The 27,635-nt window shown below is 37.1% G+C and overlaps 1 protein-coding gene across 1 annotated transcript in view; it reads left to right on the plus strand.

Annotated features, from left to right (window-relative positions):
- The window catches only part of LOC150077405 (phosphatidylserine synthase 2-like), a 132,742-nt gene extending 107,201 nt beyond the window's left edge, over positions 1-25,541 (plus strand). Inside the window, exons 7-10 of the mRNA XM_090385888.1 lie at positions 967-1,080; positions 7,072-7,305; positions 10,472-10,617; positions 25,205-25,541. Of these exons, the coding sequence (XP_090242014.1) occupies positions 967-1,080; positions 7,072-7,305; positions 10,472-10,617; positions 25,205-25,541 (831 nt within the window). The remainder of the gene's footprint in view (positions 1-966; positions 1,081-7,071; positions 7,306-10,471; positions 10,618-25,204) is intronic.
- Positions 25,542-27,635: the final 2,094 nt, after the last annotated feature.

Below are 27,635 nucleotides of genomic sequence, written 5' to 3' on the forward strand. Positions count from 1 at the left end.
ACATTTGCTAGTAGAGATAAAGATGTCATAAATCCCATTATACAAGGCTATTTTTAGATCACACTTGGAATACTGTGTTCAAGTATGAAGACTGAACCTAAAAAAAAGACATCAAGCTTCTTGAAAGGATCCAAAGACGGGTGACGCGCCTGGTGAGATCAGCAAAAAGGCATCCATACGAGGAAACTTTAGAGGAGATTTGACTGAGGTGTTTAAGGCTCTGAAAAGCAAAAGGAAAATGAATGAGGACAAAATTTTCATGGTTATAATTGATTCTAGAACTAGGGGCCACAAATTCAAGTTACAGATGGAGAAGTTTAGACTGGATTACAGGAAGTTTTATTTTAGCCAGAGAGTTACAAATTACCGGATTAAGTAACCTATGTGGGTGGTAGAGGCGTGACAGTTTGGGGAAATTCAGAGGTCAGCTGGAAATTCAGGTCTTTGGAAGCAAAGGTATAAAAGTTACCTACAGGAGGAGGGAAATTCATAAGTTGTCTATTTCCTTTTCTTGTATTATTTTTTAATTATTTATTTAATTTAATATATTATTATTATAATAAAAGAAAAATTAAATGGCTGGTGCAGCATAAGTGTTAGGCTTCCTTGCACCATATGGTCATTATTAATACTAATATTTTGGCATGCCTCAGAAGTAAATTTAGGCTTTGGCCATTTTTTAATAACCCACTGCATTAATGGCCTTAATTGGTTATTTTATTTCATTGTTGTCAAAATGAAATGGATATTAAAATAAAATTGATGTTCCTTTTCAGTATTTTTAGTATGATGTGTTGACTTCTATTACCACTGTATTATTATCCTCGCATGTTACTATATAAAAAAAAAAAGTCTGCATTTGTCTAATAACTGTTATTTCATAAGACATATTCAGTATATGTATTTTTTTTTTTTTTTTTTTTTTCATTATTCATATTCATTGTTAATATTCTTTTGTTTCCTCAGACACTCATGATGAGAGACTGGTGGTTATGCATGGTAACTAGTATTATGTTTGAGGTTTTGGAATATACATTAGAGCACCAGTTGCCTAATTTTAGTGAATGTTGGTGGGATCATGTGAGTATTCACTGACATTATAATGGAGCTCAGTAACTATTATTATTTACTGTTTTCTAATTAATATTTTTAAGATAACGTTTTTACTTAATATTAATAAATGTGTTAATTTTAATGTAATATTTTTACTAAACATTTATGAATTAAAAACTAACTTGAATTCATATGTAGTTTTTATTCCAAATTAAATTTTGTTTTAATTAATGTGAATTAGAGTAAATTTTAACCGTAACTCAAGTGTAAACACTTTTGTGTCAACAAGCAGAGCCGTGCTAAGGGTGAGGCACTTGCCTCGGGTTAAAGGGGCTGAAAGGGGCACCAAAAGAAAGATTAAATAGTTGCCATCATTAACAGTAGGGTGCAATTTTTCATTCTTGCCTCAGTTATTAAAATGGCTCGGCACTGCTCTGTCAACAAGCCTTCGATATTGTGTGCGAGTACAAAATGTCATAAAGGTTATTACATGATATATATTTTAGTGCTCATTAAAATAGCTGTATTGTAGTACAAGTATGACATATAATATCAGCAGTTTCTGTATATATATATATACAAGTTTGGTGTGGTTATTAACATATCCATACAAAAGAACAACAAACACCTATGAAACTATAAACTAAGGTGAGCCATGTGCAAATAAAAAGATGTGAATTTATTATTAATAAAGATAAATTGATGCAAAGAAGTAAAACTTATGTAGCCTCAGCCATTTAACAAAAACTACTAAATGTCTATATAATGTGACCAATATTCTGATAATATTGGTCAGAGTAACATTTGCAAACAAGAGCTAATGTGTTCTGTTTGTTACCACAACAGAACATATTAGCAAGATGTTCAGAGGGCAGAAACGTTTCAAATGAGCGGGTAGCTAATGCTAGGGAAGCAAGCTTAAATAACTTTAAGGGGTGTGTCAGGGTAGTTAACTATACAAGAACACTAAATCTTAATTGTTTATACACTAATATCAGACGTGTCGTCAATAAAATGAGTGAATTCGAACTGCTGGTTAGGATAAGGAATGCTGGCATAATAGGGCTTACGAAAACATGGTGCCACTCGGAGATAGGGGATGATGAGTTTCAGTACGATATGTATAATGTATTTAGAAAGGATAGGTAAGACAGAAGGGGTGGTGGGGTTGTACTTCTTATCAAAAGCAGCTTGAGCACGATGAAAGGTATCCTGAGTTCAGATGTTTTGCATCCTAGTATAGAATCTGAATGGTGTGAGATAGTTGGAAGCAAAGGTATAATGAGAGTAGCAGTAATCTACAGGCCAAGTGATTGTGAAGATAATGAACCTCTAGATGCAAATGGAATGGCCAAGTAAGCATAAGTGTCTTATTATAGGTGATTTTAATTTACCTCTAATTCATTGGAGCAAATGGGAAGGAAACTCCACATTGGGGACAAAATTTTTAAATCAACTACATGATTGTTATTTGTATCAACATATCAGGGAAAGTACTAGAGAAAAGAATATTCTAGACTTCATCACCATCCTTGTACCAGATGATATAATAGGGCTAACAGTACAGGAACCAGTAGCAGGCAGTGATCACGGAGTTCTACGGTTGATGAAGGGAGAGAGAGAGAGAGAGGTAGCAGTAGTTAAAGGCAAAGGAATGGGTTATAATTTCAGGAAAGGAAATTAAGATGACTTAAGGTGCTACATGGCCTCTATTAACTGGGTAGATATCTCTCATAGAGCGAATATAATTGAATTATGGTATACCTTTAAAACATTAATCACAAAACCCTTGAATGCTTATATACCATTAAAAAAATACTCCACGAGGAAGATTCCAAGTTGGATGAATAAGGAAGTTGCTAGATTACTTGAGCAGAAAAACACAGCATGGAAAAGTTACAGAACAATAAAAAGTGCTAAAGCCTATAACAGCTACAAATTGATCTGTAATAGTGCCACAGAAAAGGTTAGGCTGACAAAGTCAGGTTAGGAGAAATCACCGCAAAGGGAGCAAAGAATTTTAACATTGACAAATGTAAAGTACTAAGCAGTAACCCCAGAGTAATGTATCAACTGTGTGGTACTACACTGACAGTGGTAGAGAGTGAAAAGTACCTAGGGATAATTGTACAGGCAGATATGAAGTTTTCTGAGCAGTGCAGATGGTCTGCAAGAGTAGCTCATAGTGTCTTGTCAATGATATACAGGAATTTTTCTAGCAGGGATAAGGAGGTGATTATCCCCTTATATAATTGTAATTATCCCCTTGTATATATATCCCCTTGAGTTATTGCTCAAAGCATCAAAGGCGGATATTGTTGGGATATCAGAGACATGGTGTCACACAGATATAAGGAGTGCAGAACTGTAATTTGGGGAGTACAACGTCTACAGAAAGGATAGACAGGATAGGAAGGGTGGAGGGGTTATGCTATTAGTTAAGAAACACATAAAATCCAAGGAAGTGAAGCCAGTCGACATCGCTGGACAGTGCAGTGTCGAATCAGTTTGGTGTGACATAAGCATTGGGAGATTAAAATTGAGAGTAGGAGTGTGCTGTAGGCCTAATGACTCTGATGAGTATAATAAGAAACTGTACAGGGAAATAGAGTGGGCCAGTAAATCAGAGAGTCTTATAATAGGGGATTTTAAATTCCCAGATATTGACTGGAATTTGTGGGTTGGTCACTCACACACTAGCAAGGCTTTTGTGGATATATTGGATGATTGTTTTCTACATTAGCATGTTCGAGAGGCAACTAGAGGGAGTAATACTCTTGATTTGATTATCAGTAGTGATTCTTCATGCATTAAGAATCTGCAGATAGAAGAACCACTAGGTGGCAGTGATCACAGAGTGCTGAAGTGGGATTTACTCAAAGAGGTAACTACCATCAGGGGTAAAGGGAAGGGTTATTGCTTTCTTAAAGGAGACTATGATGGTCTGAGACAGTATTTAAATTCTATACAGTGGGAACAACTGATGATGTTACCAATAGCAAATTCAAAATGGGAAGCATTCAAAGAACTTATCTTGGAATCTACTAGGCTTTACATACCAACTAAGAAATATTGTTCAAGGTTTAGGCCAAAATGGATGTCAGATGAACTAATGAGACATATGGCAGAGAAGAAAAATGCATGGGATACATATAAATTAATACGTGACACAGAAGCCTATGATAGATATAAGTTGATCTGTAACCAAGTTACAAAGGAAGTTAGGCAGGCAAAGGCAGATTACGAGAAATCTTTGGCAAGGGATGCAAAGAAAAACAGCAAAGAGTTCTTTACTTATGTAAACTCTAGAAGGAGGGGGATGAATTAGATTGGTCCACTTGATATCGATGGTTCAACTGTTGATGATCCTGCTCAAGTAGCTTACAAACTAAATGAGTATTTTGCATCTACATTCACACATGAGAAGTTATTCAGCGAGGGGAATGCCAGAGGTGTATTCAACTCTGGCAGTAAGCTAGATAATCTTGTAATAACTGAGAGTAAAGTGGAGCAGAAATTGTTGAAGATAAACACAAGGAAGGCACCTGGGGTGGATGGGATCTATCCAGTTATATTAATGGAGGCAGCAAAGGAAGTAAGCAAACCCTTAGCCATAATTATGAGAGCTTCCTTGGACTCAGGGGAGGTACCCATAGACTGGAGATATGCAAATGTGATCCCAATTCACAAAGGAGGATCAAAGGCTTTTGTTAAGGGGAAGTCTTGTCTGACCAGTTTGATTGGACACTATGATGTGGTCACAAAGCAACTGGATACAGGGAATAACTTTGATATTATATATTTGGATCTTAGAAACGCTTTTGATACTGTTGCACATGGAAGACTGCTGCACAAATTGGAGCAGTGCGGCATTGGAGGCAAATTGCTGCTATAGATAAAAGGATGGTTGAGTGGGAGAAGATAGAGTGGTAATCAATGGAAACTGCTCTTTGTGGACTAATGTTATTAGTGGAGTCCCTCAGGGTTTAGTGTTGGGTCCCTGGTTGTTTTCTGTATTTATAAATGATATTGATGATGGTATATCAGGCATAATGTCCAAGTTTGCAGATGATACGCAGGTTGGCAGGGTTGTTAATGACACTAATGACAGTATGCTGCTGTCACAGGATCTAGAAAAGTTGAGCAGATGGGCTGAGAGGTGGCAAATGAAGTTTAACATTGACAAATGTAAAATACTGCATATGGGAAGTAGTAACCCCAGAGTAACATATCAACTCTGTGATACTACACTGACAGTGATAGATAATGAAATGGACCTGGGGGTAATTGTGTAGGCAGATATGCAGTTTTCTGACCAGTGCAGACCGTCTGCAAGAGTAGCTCATGGTGTCTTGTCAATGATAAACAGGAATTTTTCTAGCAGGGATAAGGAGGTGATTATCCCCTTGTATAAGGCGATGGTCAGGCCACACCTTGATTACTGTATACAGGTCTGGAGGCCTCGTTTTAGGAAGGATGTAGAGCTACTGGAACGAGTACAGAGAAGGGCAACAAGATTAGTGAATGGAACAAAGGGTTGCTCTTACGAAGAAAGGCTTAAGTTTTGCAGATTAGTGTTTGGAGACTAGGCACCTGCAAGGTGATCTGATTGAGGTGTATAAAGCCTTGAATGGTTTGAGCATGCTCAATGCTGGTGGCATTCTTCCTCTTGGTCAGAATAAACACCTGAGAGGGCAGAAATTCAAATTCAAGAATGACAGTTGTACGATAGATGTGCGGAAGTTTGCTCTTATCAGGTACACCTTGTGGCATCTCTCATATTGTGTGATTATCTTCACAACTGGATTGTCTTGTCTGCAATACCAGGGTGCCTGCTCACCCACCGATGAAGGGCCAATAAGCCTTGAAACAGTGTCGTCTGGGTGGTGGTGCCCACCGAGAACAAGTAACAATAGTCTTCTCTTTTGGTGAAGCGTTACTTATTCGAGGCAGTGCAATACCTGGCAACTCGTGAAGGAGGAGCACAATACGAGATACAGATAAAATGATGCCCCTTCAAACTAGAAACATAGTTTTTTTTTCGTTTAAGAGTTTCCTATGGTGTATTTACACCAATATTACATAGTTACAGTTTATTTCCTGTTTGAGCAGTGCAACTTTTCTGTAGCATCACAGAAAGCATATTCTTTAACATAAAATGAACCTAAAAAGCCAAGCAGACTCAAAGATGATTCTGATTTAATTTTTTTTTTTTTTTTTTTTCTTGGAATTATAACGATATATTTGAAGAATATATGAAGTAGATATACTTACACTACTATGCATAACAAAAGATTCATTTTATGTAAAATAACCAGCTTATGCATTATAAAATTTAAAAAATTAATAATGTTTATTTTTATAATTATTGGCATAAATTCAACGTGAATTCGAATTGCATAAAATGTTTACTTATTTACTCGAGACCCACAGGAATCTTTTTCTTTTTTTTTTTACCAATATTACAGTGATAAACGTAAGTGAGCGTGTATTTGCATCTGAAGTAATGTTTGTTATGGCAGTTTTCAGTGTCACCACTTAGCTCTGTGGAGGAGAGGGAGGTGTACTTATATACTTCACCTGCCATTTAGGTTCCTCCGTAGCCAGGTGGGCAGGAGCAGCAGTGCATAGCACAAGCTTCTTGATTAGACCAGGGTTCGAGCTAGTGACCACCAAATACGGAGGATGCGGAAAGGTCAGGGAATAATCACTGGAGCCTTAGTTGCTAATGCTCTTAAAAACCAAATAACAAACAAACCTGCCATTTATACACTTTCTCAAGTCAAATAGGCCATTTCCAGCAGATGCTTTAAAGCTCATATTACTTAGGAATGATGTGACCATGTCATTAGCTTGCAGGTGCATGGGATCTTTGGTTCACTCTTTATAATTTTAATCTTTATAATTTATTCTTACTCAGTTTTTGTTAACATTTTCATCTGACTTCTATTTTATATGTATCTATTTATAGTTATACCATATTTTGTGTGTGTGAATAAATGGTATTATTTTTATTAGTGGATAATGGATGCGCTAATTTGCAATGGGGCTGGTATTTTTTTGGGTATGAAGACCTTGCAGTATCTCTCAATGAAGCCATATCACTGGAGAGGTCTGTGGAATATACCCACCTACAGAGGCAAGTTGAAGAGAATTGCAGCTCAGTTTGGACCACACAGTTGGATAGAATTTGACTGGAAACCAACATCATCCCTAACAAGGTGGTTTGCAGTACTTGGAATTATTTTTATTGTAAGTGTTACAGTATCCATTTTTAATGTAAATTTCTTTCAACTTTTTCTTGAGAATTGTAATTTGGTTTATCAGTGTGATCCAGAATGAATAATCATACAGTAACCCTTGGTTTATGACAGGGTTCCGTTCCTGAAGGGACCGTTGCAAAAAAAAAAAAAAAAAACTGTAAAATGAGCCTAAGTCAGTAAGTTACATGGCCCTTCTCAAAATTGACATAAGTAATACAATATTATTATATTTAAAGCTCTGAAATGAATGAAAAAACAATACTTTTATGAATGTAAATCAATTAAATGTAATACAGTTTAAAATAACCAAACTAAATAGAATTAAATTTTAAAAAAATAAAATTTGTACTTTACTTTGATATGTTAGAAGCCCAGACTGAAAGTTTTTGTAAGTACCACTGTAAGGCCCCTGCAATGATCTTTTTTGACAGTGGTGTAATGCAGAGATTTTACTTCTCTGATGAAGTCCCTGGTTGAGGATCTTCTCTTTTTTTGAAAAAAGCATGCAGTGTTGACTTTTTCTCCTCCTCCTGTTGGCTTAGTTCTTTAGCCAAGTCTTCATTGGAAAACTGCTGTCTATGGTTATCCAACAGCTTTGTTATAATTTCAGCTGTAACCTCATCCAGTTCCACCTCTTGTGACAGTCTGCTAACTAACATCTTCAACAATGTTCTCCACTGGCTCTAATCCTGCGAAGTTGTGCATAAATTGTGGGAGAAGTTTGCACCATACTCCATTCAAACAGTTCACTGACACTTCTTCCCAAGCTGCATTGATGTTATCGAATGAGTGCAAATAATCCTTTAGCCAAGTTGATAGTTTTGTCTGACCTGTCCAAAACTCACCATTTCCATGAAGGTCTGGCAGAGGCTTTAAAGGTTGCTATTACCCCCTGGTCAATTTGTTACAAAACAAGTGGTGTTTGATGGCATGTAAACAACACTGACAACCAGAGATTTTCCAACTTCAGCAAGGTTTGTAGGATGGCAGGGGCATTGTCTAAGAGAAGAAGAGTCTTGGCTGGTAACTCATTCTCTTGAATGAGTTACCATTCTCTAATCCAAGAAGATTTCTTGGGTCACCTAAGCCCTCCTGTTCCATTTCCACTGGACTGGCAACATGGCTTTGTTTAGGCCCTTGGGAGCACATGGTGTCTGTGAATGGTACACCAACATTGGTTTTAATTTTAAAGTACCAAAGACATGTGCAACCAGCAGAAGCATTAGCCTGTCTTTTTCAGCCTTGAAACCTGGTGCAGGCTGTTCTTCATGGGCAGTGAAGATTTGTAATGGCAAATTTGTAATGGATGAGACCAATAAAGCTTGGTCTCATCAATGTTAAAAATGAGATCAGGAGGATAATTACCCTCCTGTACAATGGCTTTAAACTCTGTGGCAAATGCTGCATCTGCCTCATCATCTGCACTTTCCACTTAATTTCACACAGCGGCACTTCGAGATTTAAATTGCATAAACTATCCCTTGATAACTGAAAATGTTTCATTACCACCCTTTTTTATCTTAAGATCTTCAAAAATTGACTTTGCCTTATCAGTAATAATAGCTTGAGTCAACTGAAATTTTTTTTTTATTTAAGTCATCCACCCACAATTACAATAATTTCTCCATTTTTTCTAAAAGGTTACTTCTGCTATAACTCACTTTCATTAGCGCTTACTATCGTAGCATGTTGCATTTTTTTTTTTTTTTATTCGCATCTTTCATTATGGTGGTCACAGTCGATAGAGGCAATTTTCATTCCTACAAATAACTCCATCTTTTTTCCCAATGTGACTTTTAGTGACATTTGCTTCGCTGCACTTCTCTTACTAGACATAGTGGCTCTTATTTTATTAATTTAATCAACAGTTTTTAATTAAAATCACAAACTGACACTGTAAAATAGTGGCCCAACTATTATACACTAATCCTGTTTGTTCTTGAGTTGATAAATAATATCAGCCAATAAAAATTACCTGGGAAAATGATTCATTGACAGGTGCTTCTGGGGAAGTGGATGAATAGCGATGGTAAAGTTTCCTGTGGGTACATATTACCAACATTCCATGTTGCTGATTGCTGGCAGTTGCGACCTTCACAGGTCAGGCAATTGATCATTCACTCAACCTTACCTTGTTTGGCAGTTGTTGGTATTATGCACCCACAGGAAACTTGACCACCATTATTCATTCATTGCTCCAGAAGCACCTGTCAATGAATCACTTTCCCAGGTGATTTTTATTGGCTGATATTGTTTATCAACCCAAGAACGAACAGGATTACATGACAATAGCAAAAACTTCTACAATTCCTACTACTTGGTAGGAATTGTAGAAGTCACCATTCTACAAGGTGCCTATATGGAGGTTTACTGAAGTGCAGCAAACTGTTTTACAGTACCTATTACAATAAAACTTTAATCAAGCTTCATAATCAGTGAATAATTTATAAACTCCCTGTATATTTTTATTACTTTATTTATTTTTTTTTTTGGGAAGCAACACTAAACTAACTATTTCTGTTTGTTATTTCTGCAAGTGGCATTACTAAACAGAAATAGACTAAGGCGCATTTAGGGCTAGAGCCTCAAGCTGCGAACATATTTATTCACATATCTCATATTCACAATATGAGATATAACCTAAGTTATATCTCATATTCACAATATGAGATATAACCTAAAACGATGCCACCTTAAAAATTTTCTGTTTATTCAGAAATGGCTGTGTATTATGATGCTAAGCACTTTATATACATAGTCTAAACAGAAATAGTTACAGGAACAGCACTGATAGGTGCTTTCATGCAATTACCCTATGAAAATTAAAATTTCACTTCAGAAGCTACGCTAGTAAAACTGGCTTTTATAGTTAGGAAGGTAGAAAAGGTTTCAGTCCAGGTTTTGCAAGAAGAACTTTTTTGTGAGTTACCTGTCAGGTCCCTTGTGGCCACACCAGGGTTAAATGCAGTCTCATCCTTCACAGCATGATATAATGTGTATGATATTATTTTGGTCATATAAATGGTGTAAATATTAAGTGAAGAAATTTCATGCATGGCTTATAATTTGTGAAATATTCTTGGTTTTTGGGAATGGTTTGCAAAGAACTTTGCCATGAAGTCATAAAACTTTTTATTTATTCATTTATTTACTAGAGTCTTTTGACCGAGCTGAATACATTCTATTTGAAATTTGTTCTTTGGCTGGAGCCTCCTCATGTTCTTAACCTTTCTCGACTAGCACTCATAGTGCTGAGTGGAGCTGTAGCTATCAGAGAAGTGTTTCAGTATCTGGATGATCCGTGAGTATAATTTTTTGAGTTAGCAATTCATTTTCATATTTCAGTTTTTTAACCCAACTTGGCATCTAGTGAGTGAATTGGTATATTAACAAACAGCCATACCTAAAAAAAGATTTTAAAAAATTAAACATAACTTATGTTTTTAAATAACATTTTATGTAATTAAACTTGATCCCCTTGAGTTTTGTCTATGCAGCAGACCCTGACAATCAAGGATTTCATTACTTGCACACAGTTTTTTCAGTTTATATCTTGGTCATTCACTACGGATATAAATGTCAACCTCCCATTTCACCTTCTGCATTGAGAAGTTGCATGTTGTTTCAGTGAAACTCACAAAATCTTTGAAAGAGCTGTTGCTTTCATTTACACTATATCCCTTTTAATTATATATCAGATTATAAAGTGTTTAAGGGCAAAGGCCTCATGCAAGGAGGTAGAATGACTATCATGTAAGTTAGTGCAAATGCATCATTTTAACATACCAAAGTAGTTGAATCAATTAATTAATTACATTGGCATCGTTTTGGTTATATCTCATATTGTGAATGCCTTCACAGTGAGTTGCCATGGTATTGTATTACCTTGATAACACTTCACCAGTGCGAACTTCAGATGCAAAACTTTACCGTTCCAGTGACTAACAACATCAAATTCTTGGGATTAATCCTTGACAGGAAACTGAATTTCCTTGAGCACATTAAATCTGTGCGTATATCCTGCCTCAAAAAGCTGAACATACTAAGAGCTGTATCTGCCTTGTCTTGCGGAGCAGATCGTACATCTTTGTTGCTCTTTAGAGCATTGATCAGATCCCAATTGGATTATGGTGCTCCTCTTTATGATTCCGCCCATAAGAGTACACTGAGATGGCTGGATCCTATACAGCATAGCGCATTGCGGATTGCACTTGGTACTTTCAGGACATCTCCTACTCATAGTTTGTACATTAAAGCTGATGAGCTCCCCCCCTTCACCTCCGCAGAAAAACGCTGCTTCTAAAGTATGCAGCCCAAATACAAAATTGCGGTCATCATCCTGTTCAGCCATACCTCTTTAATCCACCACTTCAAAACCTCTATAGAAATAAACCCAGTAAAATAAGACCGGCAGGCTTACGCCTCATTGAGTTAATGTAGAGTTGGAATGTTCAAATTTTCAACAGGCAACATTTAATGAATTACTCCCAACCGCCATGGATTCCGCCTCCTCAGTTATATTTTGATACTTATCTTGACAAATGGGGAAAGAATCGTCTACCAACACTCAATATGAAACAACTCCATGCAAGCCATATTCAGAAATACGTTGATTTTTTGCCCATATATACTGATGGCTCCAAATCACATTCAGCCGTTGGAGCAGCGGCAGTATTTCCCTCTACTATCATCTCAGCTGCCCTTCCACCTAAGTACAGCAGCTTCTCCGCAGAACTTCATGCAATAAAATTAGCTTTAGAAAACCTGAATCTCAACCCATCTGTAAAATATGTTCTATACACAGACTCTCTCAGCTCAATAACTGCAATGCAAAACTCCTCCTACAAGGCTCATCCTGTGTTAAATCAAATCGGAAGACTCTTATTACAAATTGAAGAATGCCATCAATCAGTGACCTTTTGCTGGATCCCAGCACATTCAGGGATAAAGGGTAACGAACTTGCTGATGAAAATGCTAAAAATCCGTCAACCTTTGATTTAACCTCCATTCCGGTTCCAGCCTCTGACTACTGTCACATCATACAAACAGCAGGTTTCGCGAAGTGGAAAGAGCTATGGCACACCCAAACAAATAATAAACTCTACCAGTTGAAACACGATCCAAAGCATTGGCACTCTAGCGCCAAAACAGTGCGAAGAGAAGAAGTGGTTCTTGCACGGGCACGTATCGGACACACATATCTGACCCACCTCCATCTGCTCCAAGGCGAAGATCCTCCTCAATGTCCATACTGTTCAGAAAATTTAACAGTGAAACATATTCTGATTGGCTGCCTTCACTATCAACAGGACAGAACATCCGTGCTGTGTTCCCTGAGAAATCTACTAGAACCAATGACATTACAACATATTATTGGAGATGATGCAAACATCAACGAGTTTTTCTCTTATCTGAAAATAATTGGACTTTATGATAAATTCTAAAATATCTCTGTAAACGCAACCAAACTGTTATGCCTAAATTATGTTTTTAGCTATGCTTAAATTTTCTGTTTAGCATTTTCATGTGAATAGGCGCATTATAGCCACAGCAGCTTATGTGCCGATAAACCCCCATAACACACACACACACACACACACACACTTCACCAGTGGAGAAGACTATTGTTATTTATTCTCGGCAGATACCACCACCCACACAGCACCGTTTCAAAGCTTGTTGGCTTCTCTTCGGTGGGTGAGCAGGTACCCTGGTGTTGCAATAGTGACAACCCAGTTATGAAGTATAACTTCACAATATGAGAGATGCCTGATGGTGTATAGTGATATAGACTATAAAGTGTTTAAGGGCCTCATGCTACAAGGTAGAATGACTATCATTCATTCTATATTCTACCATGGCAACTCGTGAAGGCATTCACAATATGATATATAACCAAAACGATGCCAATGTAATTAATTAATTCAACTACTTTGGTAGATAGCTATGTTAAAATGATGCATTTACACTAACCTACATGATAGTCATTCTACCTCGTAGCATAAGGCCTTTGCCCTTAAACACTTTATAGTCTATATCACTACACACCATCAGGCATCTCTCATTTTGTGAAGTTATACTTCATTAGTAGAGGCATTTGATGCAAGAAAGCAAGCTTATGCAGCATCAGCCAAAAAAAAAAAAAAAAAAAACCCACTTCCACTTCACCCCTCTGTTCGTTCAAAATACCTGTCCAGCTTAGCCTTAAACTTATTTAGGCTATCAACCTCCACCACAAAGGATGGAAGTCTGTTCCACCAACCAACCACCCGCTGGCTAAAGGCAAATTTCCGCACGTCTATCCTACATCTGTCTTTCCTCAATTTCAATTTATGCCCTCTCAGGTGATTTTTCTGAGCTAGAGGAAGAATCCCATCAGCATTGAGCATGCTTAAACCATTCAAGGCTTTATACACCTCTATCAGATCACCTCGCTGGTGCCTAGTCTCCAGACACTAATTTGCAAAACTTAAGCCTTTCTTCGTAATAGCACCCCTTTGTTCCATTCACTAATCTTGTTGCCCTTCTCTGTACTCGTTCCAGCAGCTCTACATCCTTCTTGAAATGAGGCCTCCAGACCTGTATACAGTACTCTAGGTGTGGCCTGACCATTGCCTTATACAATGGAATAATCACCTCCTTATCCCTGCTGGAAAAATTCCTGTATATCATTGACAATACTCCATGAGCTACTCTTGCAGCCCATCTGCCCTGCTCAGAGAACTTCATATCTGCCTGCACAACCACCCCCAAGTCCCTTTCATTCTCTACCACTGTCAGTGTAGTACCACAGAGTTGATACGTTGCTCTGGGGTTGCTGTTTCCCATGTGTAGTACTTTACATTTGTCAATGTTAAACTTCATTTGCCACCTCTCAGCCCATCTGCTCAACCTTTCCAGATCCTGTTGCAGCAGCATAGTGTCAGTAGATGACAACCCTGCCAACCTTTGTATCGTCTGCAAACTTGGACATTAAGCTTGATATACCATCATCAATATCATTTATAAATACAGAAAACAATAATGGACCCAACACTGAGCCCTGAGGGACTCCACTAATAACATTAGTCCACGATGAGCAGTGTCCATTGATAACTGGGTTGTCACTATTGCAACACCAGGGTACCTGCCCGCCCACCGAAGAGAAGCCAACAAGCTTTGAAACGGTGCCGTCTGGGGGGCCCTGATGGCCACTGAGTTTCCTCGAATAGGTAACAACAATCTTCTCTACTGGGGAAGCGTTGCCTATTCAAGGAATATATGAGCTTTGAGTGTGAGTCGAAGGAGCAACTGTCCCTTTCTTCCTTCTACGGCATTTCCTTCCTCTACCTCTCCTACATCTTTATCACTTTTCTAAGTCTAATAGGGATAGTATGAGGATAACCGAGAACTTTATCCCATACCATATTTCAAAACAGTGCCGTCTGGGTGGTGGTATCTGCCGAGAATAAATAACGATAGTCTTCTCCACTGGTGAAGTGTTATTTATTTGAGGTAGTACAATACCATGGAAACTCGTGAAGGCACAACATAGCTATCTACCCTCTATGTTGCATTTGCACTAACCTACACGATATCAGATTATTTGAAGTGCAGTATATTTCAGTTAATATTATTGTAGAGACATCATCCCAGTCACTGATGAAGTGGTATATTGGAATTCTTTCACAGGTGAGTTTCCTTGGATCTGTATGGGCTCCCTGTAGTCAGTTTTACATAGGGGTGGGCTCTGTGTGTGGGGGTAGGGAGAGAGCTCCTTCTAGTTATTTCTTGAAATTCTGAAGTTTTTTTTTTTTTAAATTAAAACTTTGTATATAAATGTTTTTAAATATTAATTATTTTTATTTGATTTCCCAACATCAGAATAAAATTATTTCAAAAATGAAATTAGAATTCAAAAAAAATTTAATTAAAAATATAAACTGATTATTTTTGTTTATTTTATTATTGTTACTTTTTTTTTATTATTATTATTTATTATTATTTTTTTTTTAAGCACAAATATCCCCTACAGCTGTTGCTGCATCATTTGATTCAGTTTCGGCTTTTATAAGCTAAAATTGAAGAAAAAAATAGACAAAACTGGTTGCTAGCTGCAGTGAGTGGCCTCCTCAAATTTTCAAAGCTGTTTTTGTAGTGCTTTATATTAAAACTGTCTTCTATAAGCTTGAAACACAGATTAGCATTAGCAGAGGCATTAGCAGAAAGCAAGCTTATGCAGCATCAGCCAAAAAAAAAAAAAAAAAAACACCTTGCACTTCACCCCTCCTTCGTTCAAAATACCTTTCCAGCTGAGCCTTAAATTTATTTAGAATATCAACTTCCACAACAAGGGATGGAATCTGTTCCACCAACCAACTACCCGCTGGCTAAAGGCAAATTTCTGCACATTTATCCTTCCTCAATTTGAATTTATGTCCTCTCAAGTGATTATTCTGAGCAAGAGGAAGAATCCCATCAGCATTGAGCATGCTCAAACCATTCAAGGCTTTATACACCTCTATCAGATCACCTCGCCGGTGCCTAGTCTCCAGACACTGTAATTTGCAAAACTTAAGCCTTTCTTCGTACGAGCAACCCTTTGTTCCATTCACTAATCTTGTTGCCCTTCTCTGTACTTGTTCCAGCAGCTCTACATCCTTCTTGAAATGAGGCCTCCAGACCTGTATACAGTACTCTAGGTGTGGCCTGACCATTGCCTTATACAAGGGAATAATCACCTCCTTATCCCTGCTAGAAAAATTCCTGTATATCATTGACAAGACACCATGAGTTACTCTTGCAGCCCGTCTGAACTGCTCAGAGAACTTCATATCTGCCTGCACAATTACCCCCAGGTCCTTTTCATTCTCTACCACTGTCAGTGTAGTACCACAGAGTTGATACGTTGCTCTGGGGTTGCTGTTTCCCATATGTAGTACTTTACATTTGTCAATGTTAAACTTCATTTGCCACCTCTCAGCCCATCTGCTCAACCTTTCCAGATCCTGTTGCAGCAGCATAGTGTCAGTAGTGTCCTTAACAACCCTGCAAACCTTTGTATCGTCTGCAAACTTGGACATTAAGCTTGATATACCATCATCAATATTATTTATAAATACAGAAAACAATAATGGACTCAACACTGAACCCTGAGGGACTCCACTAATAACATTAGTCCACAATGAGCAGTGTCCATTGATTACCACTCTCTGTCTTCTCCCCTTCAACCACCCCTTTATCCATAGCATACCCATAGATAAGAGATGGAGGCATGTACTGTCAAATCTGAGAACAATTCCTCTAAAAGCATATTTGAAATATACTTGAAGTGAGCTTGTATTAATGTAGATCTAAGTATGTATTCACAGGAGTCCACATGTCAAACATAAATCTTTATTGCAACATATAACCTAACCTCCCAACTTCTTCAATTTAGATGAACTCTTTTTGATAATCTGGTTTTCTAATTAGTTTGTCTCTTCTGGTTTTCAGACAAGTTTTTGTTACTTTTACACAGATGGTTGGTTGAGAAGATGAAGGAAGAAACTTGTTAACATTAGACTTTAATTTCTATAGATTGTAACTTTCAGGAAAGGGTATGAAGGGAGATTTTTCCAGAAAACAGAAGCTAAAGGAATAAATGAGGAAGAAAAAAAGTTGGTACTATGAGTTTGAAGTCAGACAGTAAAAGGATATTGACTGGTTGCAGCATGTGTTTGGACTGGTTTGGAAGAGAGAGAGAGAGAGGGGGGGGGGAATTATACAGGACAGTTCAGAAGAACTGCACCTATGGAAGTATGTATAGTAAAGGCATGCAGCAGAAACAAATGTTTTGAGACAGAATGGAGAGACTTTATAAGAGATGGGTCACTTGCATTAATTAACTTCTTCAGAGACCAATGTTTTCCAACCAACTCTGTCTCTAGCCTTATGAACTGGTATATTTTATTCTTGAGATGATTAATGTGGTAGGTTCCCCTTGCTTTCCACATCATTGTGCTATATCTATAAGCTTGCCTAAGTCTTCAGCCAGTCTTGAGCCTTGTTGTTAATATTAACTGCCTCAGGTTGGTAATAGTGAGTGCTGCTGCCCACCTCTATGGTTTGTATCAGAGTTTTCCTTCTAGATATCCTCTTGGTCTGGCTCCTATCCACGAGGACCTTTCCAGCTTGGGTGTTCCTTCTGATAGCTAGGCTATCTGGCATAGCTGCCAGGGTTGTCAGAGCATGCAAGCTCCCTCACCACGACAAGGTAAAGATACCATCAAGGGAGATTAATTAACTGCTCTCTTTTTAAATTGAGTCTTAGAAGCCTGAGAGAGGTTATTGGGTACCGCCCTGTTTTCTCGACTTTTGGTCTGGCAGATGATTCCTTTTGCATCTCTGGAGAGCCAGAGGACTGGAACCATGTGATGCACTCCTCTCTATCTTTACCTCTGCAACCAACTTCTTCTGGCCCTCAATGCACTGACAATCCATCTAGGCTAGGATATTGGAATCAGAAGAAGCTTACAAAGCATTATCGACTTATGCCACCACGGTCTTCAACAGACTCTATGCAGCTATCACACACAACTGCCAACTGGCACACCTATGACTACTGCAGCTCATTCTGTCACATAGTTCCCCCACTGCCAGTCACAGCAGAAATTAAATAACTTGTCAGCCAAAATAACTTGTCACTAACCTCAGTAATGATTCTGTGCTCCACAGAATCATTACCACTGTTGCAATTACATCACCAGTCTCTACTATGTGGCCAGTTGAGGGCCATCTCTATCTTTGTCCTGCCCATCCACCATGACTTCATCTCTCCAGCAGTGCTTCAACGTGTTCCCTGCTGCTCCTAGAAGAGTTCACTGGGTGATATTCAACTTCTATTGACAAAGCTTCTATCAGAGAATCTTGCTGACGTCGACACTTCTCTCTGCAGGGGATAAACCACTTGTGCACCTAAGCATTTTCCTCGGGTGGGATTCCTGCCTTCACCTCTTCTCCTTGAAGTTCCTTTGCTGACAATGGCTCTCCACCTGCGTGGGATTAAATGCTTTTGGACTCTTCTGCTAGCCTGGGACACTCCCCAGACAGGATTTTAACCATCCTCGATGACTCCTCATCGAAGGGGTTCTGCTGACGCTAGTCAACTGACTGGTGTGGCATCACCTGGCCATTCGGCCTTTTGCTGGCTCAGGACTCTTCCTGGGCAGGATTCTTTCTGATTCTGTACTTTATTCTGGAAGACCTGCTGCTTCATCAGGTGGATACCCAAGCTACAAAGTTACCTCCTGCTCTGTAAAATATTCAACTCCACCTTTCTCCTCTCAATAATATGCTATCTTGATGATCTAATGCCTCCACTTATCTCTGACAGTTGCTTAGTTAAAACGACATTCTTCATCTGTTCACAGCTCTATGCACGCTGCAACTCACAATGCAGTTGTCCTTCAAGATGGTCTTCTTTCACACTTTAGCACTTTCTCTTCTTTTGTGCAAGTGGGAAGAGAGAGCCCATCAGGTGTTTCTTCTACCTTCCTTGCCCGGCTCCTCGTAACAGTAGTGGTGATTTCCATGGTGATTGGGCCTCCTAGTAACTAACAGGCCAGTCAAACAACATCCTACTCACACTGACTGGCTTTGCAACGTTGTGCATACATCACAGAGTACTCAATCTGGATTTGTGGGGAACCACAGGAACCGCATGACAAAAACAGTGTCCACTAAATAAGGTTAAGGAGGCCAAGGCTGCATATGAGAAAGCATTGGTTAAGAGAGCAAAGAATTAGGATAAGGAATTTTTTTGTGTATGCAAATACAATAAAGAAGAAAGAGAATCAAATTGGACCCTTGTGTACTGGAACTGATGTGGACGAATTGAATAAGTACTTTGCATTTGTCTTTACTGATGAAAGACTCTTCATACCGAGAAGAGGCTATACGAATGAGGCTCATCCATTTTGAGTGAATTCAAAATTACAGATGACTGTTTATTAGAATAACTTTCAAGCATAAAGTCAAGTAAGGCTCCCAGTATTGATAGCATATACCCAGTAATTTTGACGGAAGCTGCAGGGTGTGTATTTAATCATTGAGGTTAATTATGAAGGCATCTTTGGACTCAGGAGAGATTCCTTTGGATCGGAGAAGTGCCAATACATAAAGATGGTTCTAAGAGTGAAGTTGGTAACTACAGACCAGTCAGGCTGACTAAATTAGTAGGGAAAATCTTCAAAGCAATGATTAAGAGCCCAATCTAGGGACATTTAGATAAATATTCTGAATGACGCATTACAGTTTTGGTAAGGGAAAATCATCTTTAACTAACTTAGAAGGCTATTTTCACACAGTTACTCGTGAGCTGGTTGTAAGGAATATTTTGACATAGTTTATTCAGATTTTAGCAAAGATTTGACTCAGTCCCCCCATGAGAGGTTATTGTATAAGCTTTGAACATGTCGGGATTACTGGAAAGATTTTAAGATCAACTGCTGGATGGATGCAGGGCAGAAGGCAGAGGGTTGTGATTAATGGATATTCTTCAGATTGGTGTAGCATCAGGAGTGAGGTCCCCCCAAGGATCGGTTCTTGGACTACTGTAGTTTTTGATTTTCATAAACGATATTGAAGAAGGGTTAGAAGACATGATTTGAAGACAACATAAAGATTGGTAGAGTCATTAATGGTCAGTGCCAAGCAGCACTTTCAGGATGACTTCATAGACATCAAAAATGGTCAGAAAAGTGTTAGCTGTGTTTGAATGCAGAAAAATGCAAGGTTTTAAAACTGGGCAATAGCAAACCCCAAAATAAATTATTCGCTTGATGGGATTGAATTAAAAACAATAGAAAAAGAAAGGTATCTGGCAGTTACAATATGGGCAGATAAGAAGTTTAGAGAGCAGGCAAACAGGAAAGCCCGTAGTGTCCCATCGATGATTTATCGAACATTATCCTATAGAGATGGGGGAGGGATCATAATCCCATTGTATAATGCAAATGTAAGACCACATTTGGAATACTGTGTTCAAGTATGGAGACCTCATCTGAAAAAAGACTTTCTTGAAAGGGCCCAAGGATGGTGGACAACTCATGTTGAGTTGTCCATCCTTGGGCAAAAATAGCTTGCCATAAATATCTTCCCAAAGGATGAAATGCATAATTATTGGAAATATGAGAAATCATGCAAATGGCAATCATGACAACCTAGTATCACTAGGTTGTCATTATTGCCATACTCCTCTGTGTTATTAATCAACACCTAGTATTAATTGGTAACACAGAGGAGTGACACGTGTGGTGTGGACACCCCACTTCGACCTCTGCTTATGTCAGTTCACACCTTCAGCATACTAGGTGCTGTATTCAGGATTTGCACACGGGGGGGGGGGGGGATATACCCATGGTTGTACTAATGCCACCATCGTGAAGGTACAAATGGAGGATTTGTGTCGCAGAATCACCAGACTTTACTGCCAAAATTCAGTGTGTATGACTCAAGTGTTACCTGAATAATAGGTGGCATTTGAGTAATATAAGTTTTAACAGGTATGCAAACATCTGTTAAAACTTATTAAAACTGTTAAACTTTTTTTTTTCAATGGCGAATGCTGTGTAATTCCTTTGTCATTTTGCCAATAACTAATAATGTTTCTGTAATAAAGATGTAACTTTTAATACTTTAATTTCAATTTTTGTTTTGTATAAAAAAAATAAATCTGCAGCCATTGTCAATTCACTGCAGGATGGAGGCCTCCTCAACAAGTCATGTTAAGGGAATGGACCATAATCTGCCACGCTGGTCTATTGTCATTTGGCAGATTGACTGTATATGGCATTCAGGGGCTTGAATCCCGGTCTACTCAAAGAGCGCGTGTTGTTGCACTCCTGCTCCTGACCACTCAGCTGTGGAGGCCTCTGCCAGTTTTGTATACGCTGCATTAATAACTCAGCTATGGTTTAGTGCACCATCATTGTTACTGGTAGTCTGCTGTGTGTTGTACATTGTAAGTTGTGATTATTGTTAAAAGAATGTTACGGTAATATAAATATACAGGCATTTCATTTTTTAGCTGGGACTGCTATTTGGACAGTGCCAGAACATAGTTTAGTACTCTGTTTGCAAACAGTACTAAACTATGTTTAACCCCATCATGGATTATCCTGAGATATCTTGTTTTTAGTTTTAAAAGTTATTTGGAACTACATGAAATATCTCGGGATACAATAATCACAATAATGCATCCAAAATTACGATTGAAATGTATTTTCAAGGAAATTATCTGGCTAATTTTGCATTAGACAATTTTGACATTTTCTTAAGGCTGGCAGCAGACGACTAGCTTTCATTCTACTTATTGTACAGCAATGTCAGAACAGTAGCATGCATTCCTATGTGCCGCCAGTAAGCAAAATAAAATTTGCCATCCTAAATGCTGAAAGCATTAACCAATTAGAAAACAACATCAAAAAATATTTCGGCACCTGTGTGTCAGAATGTAGTTAGTTCACGATTATCGCTTGTGGCAGGAGGATACTGCTTGTGCATTCCACATGATTTTTTAAATTTATTAATATAATAATGAGTAGTGTAGAGTGTTTTTCTGTTCCTTTATTTTAGCTCAAGTGCAAATTTATTAAAAAAAATCTGTATAATTTGCATACTTTTTGGCATACACGAGATAACTCTGGATAGCCCAAATGGGTTAATTACTCTCATGTATTTTCTACTAAAAAATTTATAAAAAACACAAACTATACAATGAGTAATTTGCATGATGAATACTTTTAATCTGTGAAAAAAAGTCTATCCGTTATGGCGCATTTTCAGGAAGAAAAAAATATTCCAGGAAGGGGTTAAGGAAGATCTTAAAAACCTTCCAATTTTTGATTTCTAAAATTTTGCAGGTGTGTGTATACATCAGGCTGCTGTTGCAGCTGCCCACTGATGAGGTAACATTATAAAGCCCAATCAAAAGAGTTGGACTGACTGATTCAAGTCCCAACATAACACTATCTTCACTTAGCACTGGTGTTAGCTTGTGAACTATTATATTAACTCTGAGGAACCCTCCATATAGCACCATTTGTCAAAGACAAGTGTGTCTTTAATAATGTCTGATACAGCAGTTTTTAGAAACAAAAGGAAAATAAACTGTGATAGAGCATATTGCTCTCTCTGTCTAAGCATCTCAATTCTGGTCAAGTTTAAACTGCAAATTCCATTTTATTTTTGAGATTACTGAAAATTTGGAAAATTGTTTTCATATTACTTGCTATAGATGAAGCTCCATAGAATTTCAAAAAAAAAAGTGAACCAAAATGAGATATTTTGTTAGTAAAGTTTGTGAGTAAATTTTGAGTTTTAAAAAAAGTTATTTCAATTCACTGTCACAAAGAGTGGACTATATCAGTGTTTGGCACTGCATCATGAAACATCTGTAGTTATTCCTAACAAGAAAAGATTTTTACTCTATGCAGGGTAGCATGCTTCAATTTCCTTATACAGTCAGTCCTCGTATAGCACGATAGTTGTGTTCCTAGAAACCCTCATGCAATGCAAAATCGTGCAATATAAACAACAGGCCCTGTGGGAAAAATAGGGTTATGTGCCGACCACCCAAGATTGAACACACATTTGTAACCAAAACATTACCAAACACAATAAATAATCGTAATAAAATACTTACGTATTTTATTACGACTATTACGTAATAAAATATTGCTAATGCTTTTGCTTCTATCGTAAGCAAACTTGTTTTTTGTTTGGTTTTCTGTCCAAACAGATGACAGCCGTTCCATTTCTTCCAATTCTTTGTGTCTTAATCTAATGGATTTTAATTACACTTTGAGTTGTTCCTGCTATGAAAGTTGTTTTTATTTTCTCTGCATTCTTTGTAATTCTCGGCATTGCCTCATTTAGGTCTGTAGCATGTGCAATATCACATGGTCTTTCATTTCGCTCAAAGCGTTTCACAATTTTATATTTTTTTCTCTGTCGATAGAGGCAGACTGGCCATAAGCCTTACCGGGGAAATCCCAGTGGGCCGGAGGCCAGTGTGATTTTGGCCATAAACCATAGTGTGAGGCCACTATAAATTTTTCTGGGTAAGAATTTTTGACCCAGTCCACCTCTGTTTATCGATATTGCTTTTCTTTTTCTCTCTGAATCTGCAGTATCTTCACCAGGACGCTTCCTTTTCACACCTTTTAAGTATTTTACTCATTTTTAGGGAATAAAGCACAATTAAAAAACGAGCAGGCGGGCTTGATACACATAAACAAAGCTGCACGTGTGTAGCAACTGAATAAACAACACCGTAAAGGCAGAGATACACTATTAACACCTCACATTTTACTAAAGCACATTTCTAGGGGTTACTACCATAAAACAATAAAAACAATTTCCAGTTGCGTTTCTGCTGGTGGAATCTGTTATAAACTGGTAGTAAACTCGATCTAATTGCATTTGCGATTATACTGATAGCTGGAATTGTGTGGGTTTTTACGTTATTATGGTGAAATGTGTTTCCCCTTCAGTGATATAAAAAACATAAATACATTTTCAGAATCTTCTCTTCATTCCTATCGTGCTGCATTCGGTTGGGGTGATTCTGTCATTTCTTGTAAACACAAAGGCGAATCGTGCATAAGCAAATTCGGTTCGTGTTATATAAGATATCGTTCCCCTATTTATAAATCGTGTATGATCGAATTCGTGTAGTGTAAACATGTGTTATACAAGACCACCATTGCCTTGTACAATCACTTTCCTATTCCCTATCCTTTGAAAATTCCTGTATATTATTGATAAAACATCATGTGCTGTCTTGGCAGCCTGTCTGCACTGCTCAGAGAACTTCATATATGAATGCACAATTACTCTAAGGTTCTTTTCATTTTCCACTACCTTGAGTTGGTACTTTAATCTGGAATTACTGCTACCCATGTGTAGTACTTTGCATTTGTTAATGTTAAACCTCAACTGCCATTTCTCAGCTCAACTTCTTGTACAAAGAAAATAATGCACCCATTGAAATTGATTGATATTTGAAGGTTTCTCTTGATGTTTCTCCAAGATCGCCTTACAGAGCATGACAGAGCAATCCGGCTTGCCGAAACTCACCAGTCCGCAGTCGCAGAACATTTTTGGGCCACCAACCACAATTTCTATCCCAAACGTGACTTTGAAATAGTAGACCACTCACGACACTTTCGCCACCGCCTATGGCTAGAGTCACTTAACATATTAAACAATCCAAAGGTGATAACCGCCACAAAGGCATACGTCTACCCCATCCTGGAGACAACCATTTTAATGCTGGATAAACACTTGAGTCTACCCCATCCTGGAGACAACCATTTTAATGCTGGATAAACACTGGAGTAAAACAGCACACGTCCATGCAACAACAATAGAAAATGAATAACGTGCCTCACTCTCAGCTCATTGCACTTATCTGTTGTATTTAAATCAGTTGAAAAAGAGACTCGTTAGTCTTGAAAGCTACTGCTACTTATTATATATTTTATTATATTAAACTGGATTATCATTGTATGTATATATTTTTCTTAACCATGGACCCCAGTACACCAAGCCCATTGCTACTATTTATATTTGAACTAAAATTAAAAAAACGGTTAGAAATATTCATTCATAGCTGTGTTAATACTCCTTGGGTCTGAAAGCAAAGAACCAGCCCCATCTCTGACAATATAGATAAAACTAACTAGCACAATAGTTTTTAGCATATATTATGATAACCAAAGCAAAGTAATGCATTTCTTATGTTGAGGTTTGGTATTGTGGGCAAGATGCTGTTTACAGCCAAGTTTAAACTGTTTTGATTTTTTTTCTATTTCATCGAATAAACACCTGATCCTAATATAGCATTTTTCCCCATCTTCCTTAGGGAATGTAAAAAGTTTGGCAGACAATCTTGGTTAATTTTGGCTATAGTAATTACAGAATTTCTTGTGATTGCTAAATTTGACTGGCAAACCATTACAAAGCCACTTCCTGTTCACATCACTTATCTCTGGGTATTTGGAATTCTTGGACTTGCATGCTGGACACTTAAGAATTTTTTTCTTCGTGGAAGGGTTGACAGCAATTGGCTATGCAAAAATGAAAACAAGGACATAAACAATAGTGATATTACACAGAAAAAAAATCTTTCTACTGTTAGTGAAGAGAATAGGATCACAAAGTTGCGCCATCGACTACATCAGAAGACTGAAGAACTGTAGTTCTGCAGAAAGTAGGCAATGGGGTAAATTTAAAATATCTAACAATATTTTAGTTTGGAGAGATTATATTTTAAATAATGGGAAAATTATCCTTTTTATTTCTTAATTGAAGGATCAAGAATTAATCAAATCATTCTACTATTCCACACATAAAAGACTTAACAGAAGAACCTTGTTGGTATATTAATCCCCCCCCCAAGCAGTATAATGCAGTGGTCACTAAAAATTAATTCTACCAATGATTTGTCATAAATCAGAGAGCTAGCACATTTTATAAAATGAAAACTTAGGATATATCTTATTTGGAAATTAGAGGACATTGAAAAAAACTATATATTCCAGATTTATATATGATTGCAAATTACAATTACAATTTTTAAAAGGGTTACCAACAGTGATGGTGTTTAAAACAGATTACATTATATAGTTACTCATTATCACCTTTCCAAAAAAAAAAAATATGTAGAAGTCTACTTCTGCAATACATCAAGTTTAATTTGAATTTTTGGCATTCACTTTGTTGTCATATGAAATTTAGACATTAATACCTAAAAAAAGTATTCAAATACTATTAACTGTACCATCCTTTTAATTTTTTATTTTATTGTATTTGTCTGTGCACACTTTATAGTTTAAAAAAAAAATATGACCCTGGCAAAACTTTTTTAGATATTCCAAATTCTTAGCCATCAGTTTACTTTATAATTAAAAGCCTTGAATTACAATATTTAAAAATAGCATAATCACTCACAATGGTGGGAATCAAACTTACGCCCACAGGATTAATATAAAAAAATGTTAATATATAAAATGTTAATTTTGAATTTTTTTTTCCCAGTAGAAATGGTTAACGTATACACAAGTTAAGAGAAAAGTCTCTTTTACCCACTTCCCAACTTTGTTTTTTGATGGTGTTTCTTACCTAATACCAACAGAAAATGTGCTTTCCTACAAAAGATCTACTCTACTGTACAGTGCGTTTTACTCAAATAAAAGAAAAACATTTATACATGTTATAAAATAGTAGTTCACAATCTGTTGCAAAGTGGTCATCAGGAGAAAAATGTTTTATCTTATTACAAAATAAAATTAACACCTTTTGTTTAATAAGTGGTTCTCAATTATAACTGAACTTTCGGTTTTTACAAAAACTGGAATTCTGATCCAGAAATTTATGAACTGAATCAAGTGATATATAAATAGATGTAGGAGGAAGTATCACATCAAAAAAATAAGTTTTTTAAGAATTTTTTTTTTTTTTAAATTCTGATTTGATTTTTTGAAATAATTCATTCTAACATTGGGCAGCCAAGACAAAAAAAGAACAAATTTTAGTAACTTTAAAAGATTTTTATATACAGTTTTGATTTTTATGAGTTTTCACACCTTTTGAAAATTTTTGATATGAGCTAACTCCTCGGGGCCCAGTGCTGAAAGCTCTTGAAAAGATTAAACTAACCTGACTTTTTAACAAAACTTTTTATGGTATACAACACAAACTATCAAAAATTGTGTGGCAAACTATCAAAAATTGTATGGCAAACTACCTGACTGCTAATGCAACTTACCAAAAGAGGGGGGGGGGGGGCATTGAATTTAAAAGTTAAAAATCTTTATTACAAAATACAGATACAAGCATCCCCCACTTTGAACTTCTAATTGGGGCCGTAAGAACAGAGTGCTAAATGAATCTGCATCTTAAGTAAAGATTTATCCTCAGGTGTTAACCAGTTAAAATTATTTTAAGGCACCATTTCTCTATATAACAATATTGAATGCAGCAAACATTTAAATTTTAAATACATATATTATGCAATAAAACATAAATACAGAATATGTTTAAGAAAATGCAAGACAGCTTATTTTACAGAACCTTTTATGTATACTGTATTTATTAACAGCTTGTGATACAATTTTCAGATTGCTCAAAACCATTAACTGTGGTGAAAATCTAGTGTCCTCCCGAATCCAGTCTAGTTTCCACTGATAATTCTGTTAGCTTTTCACATTTGCATATTATCACTAGCCTCTTTGAGTGACTTTGACTGACTTCATCTCTTTGAGGGCATTTTATAAATGAGAAATTGAAACCAC

The sequence above is a fragment of the Mastigoproctus giganteus genome, chromosome 12, assembly GCF_048544385.1.
Source record: "Mastigoproctus giganteus isolate SK-2022 chromosome 12, ASM4854438v1, whole genome shotgun sequence".
Taxonomy (NCBI): domain Eukaryota; kingdom Metazoa; phylum Arthropoda; class Arachnida; order Uropygi; family Thelyphonidae; genus Mastigoproctus; species Mastigoproctus giganteus.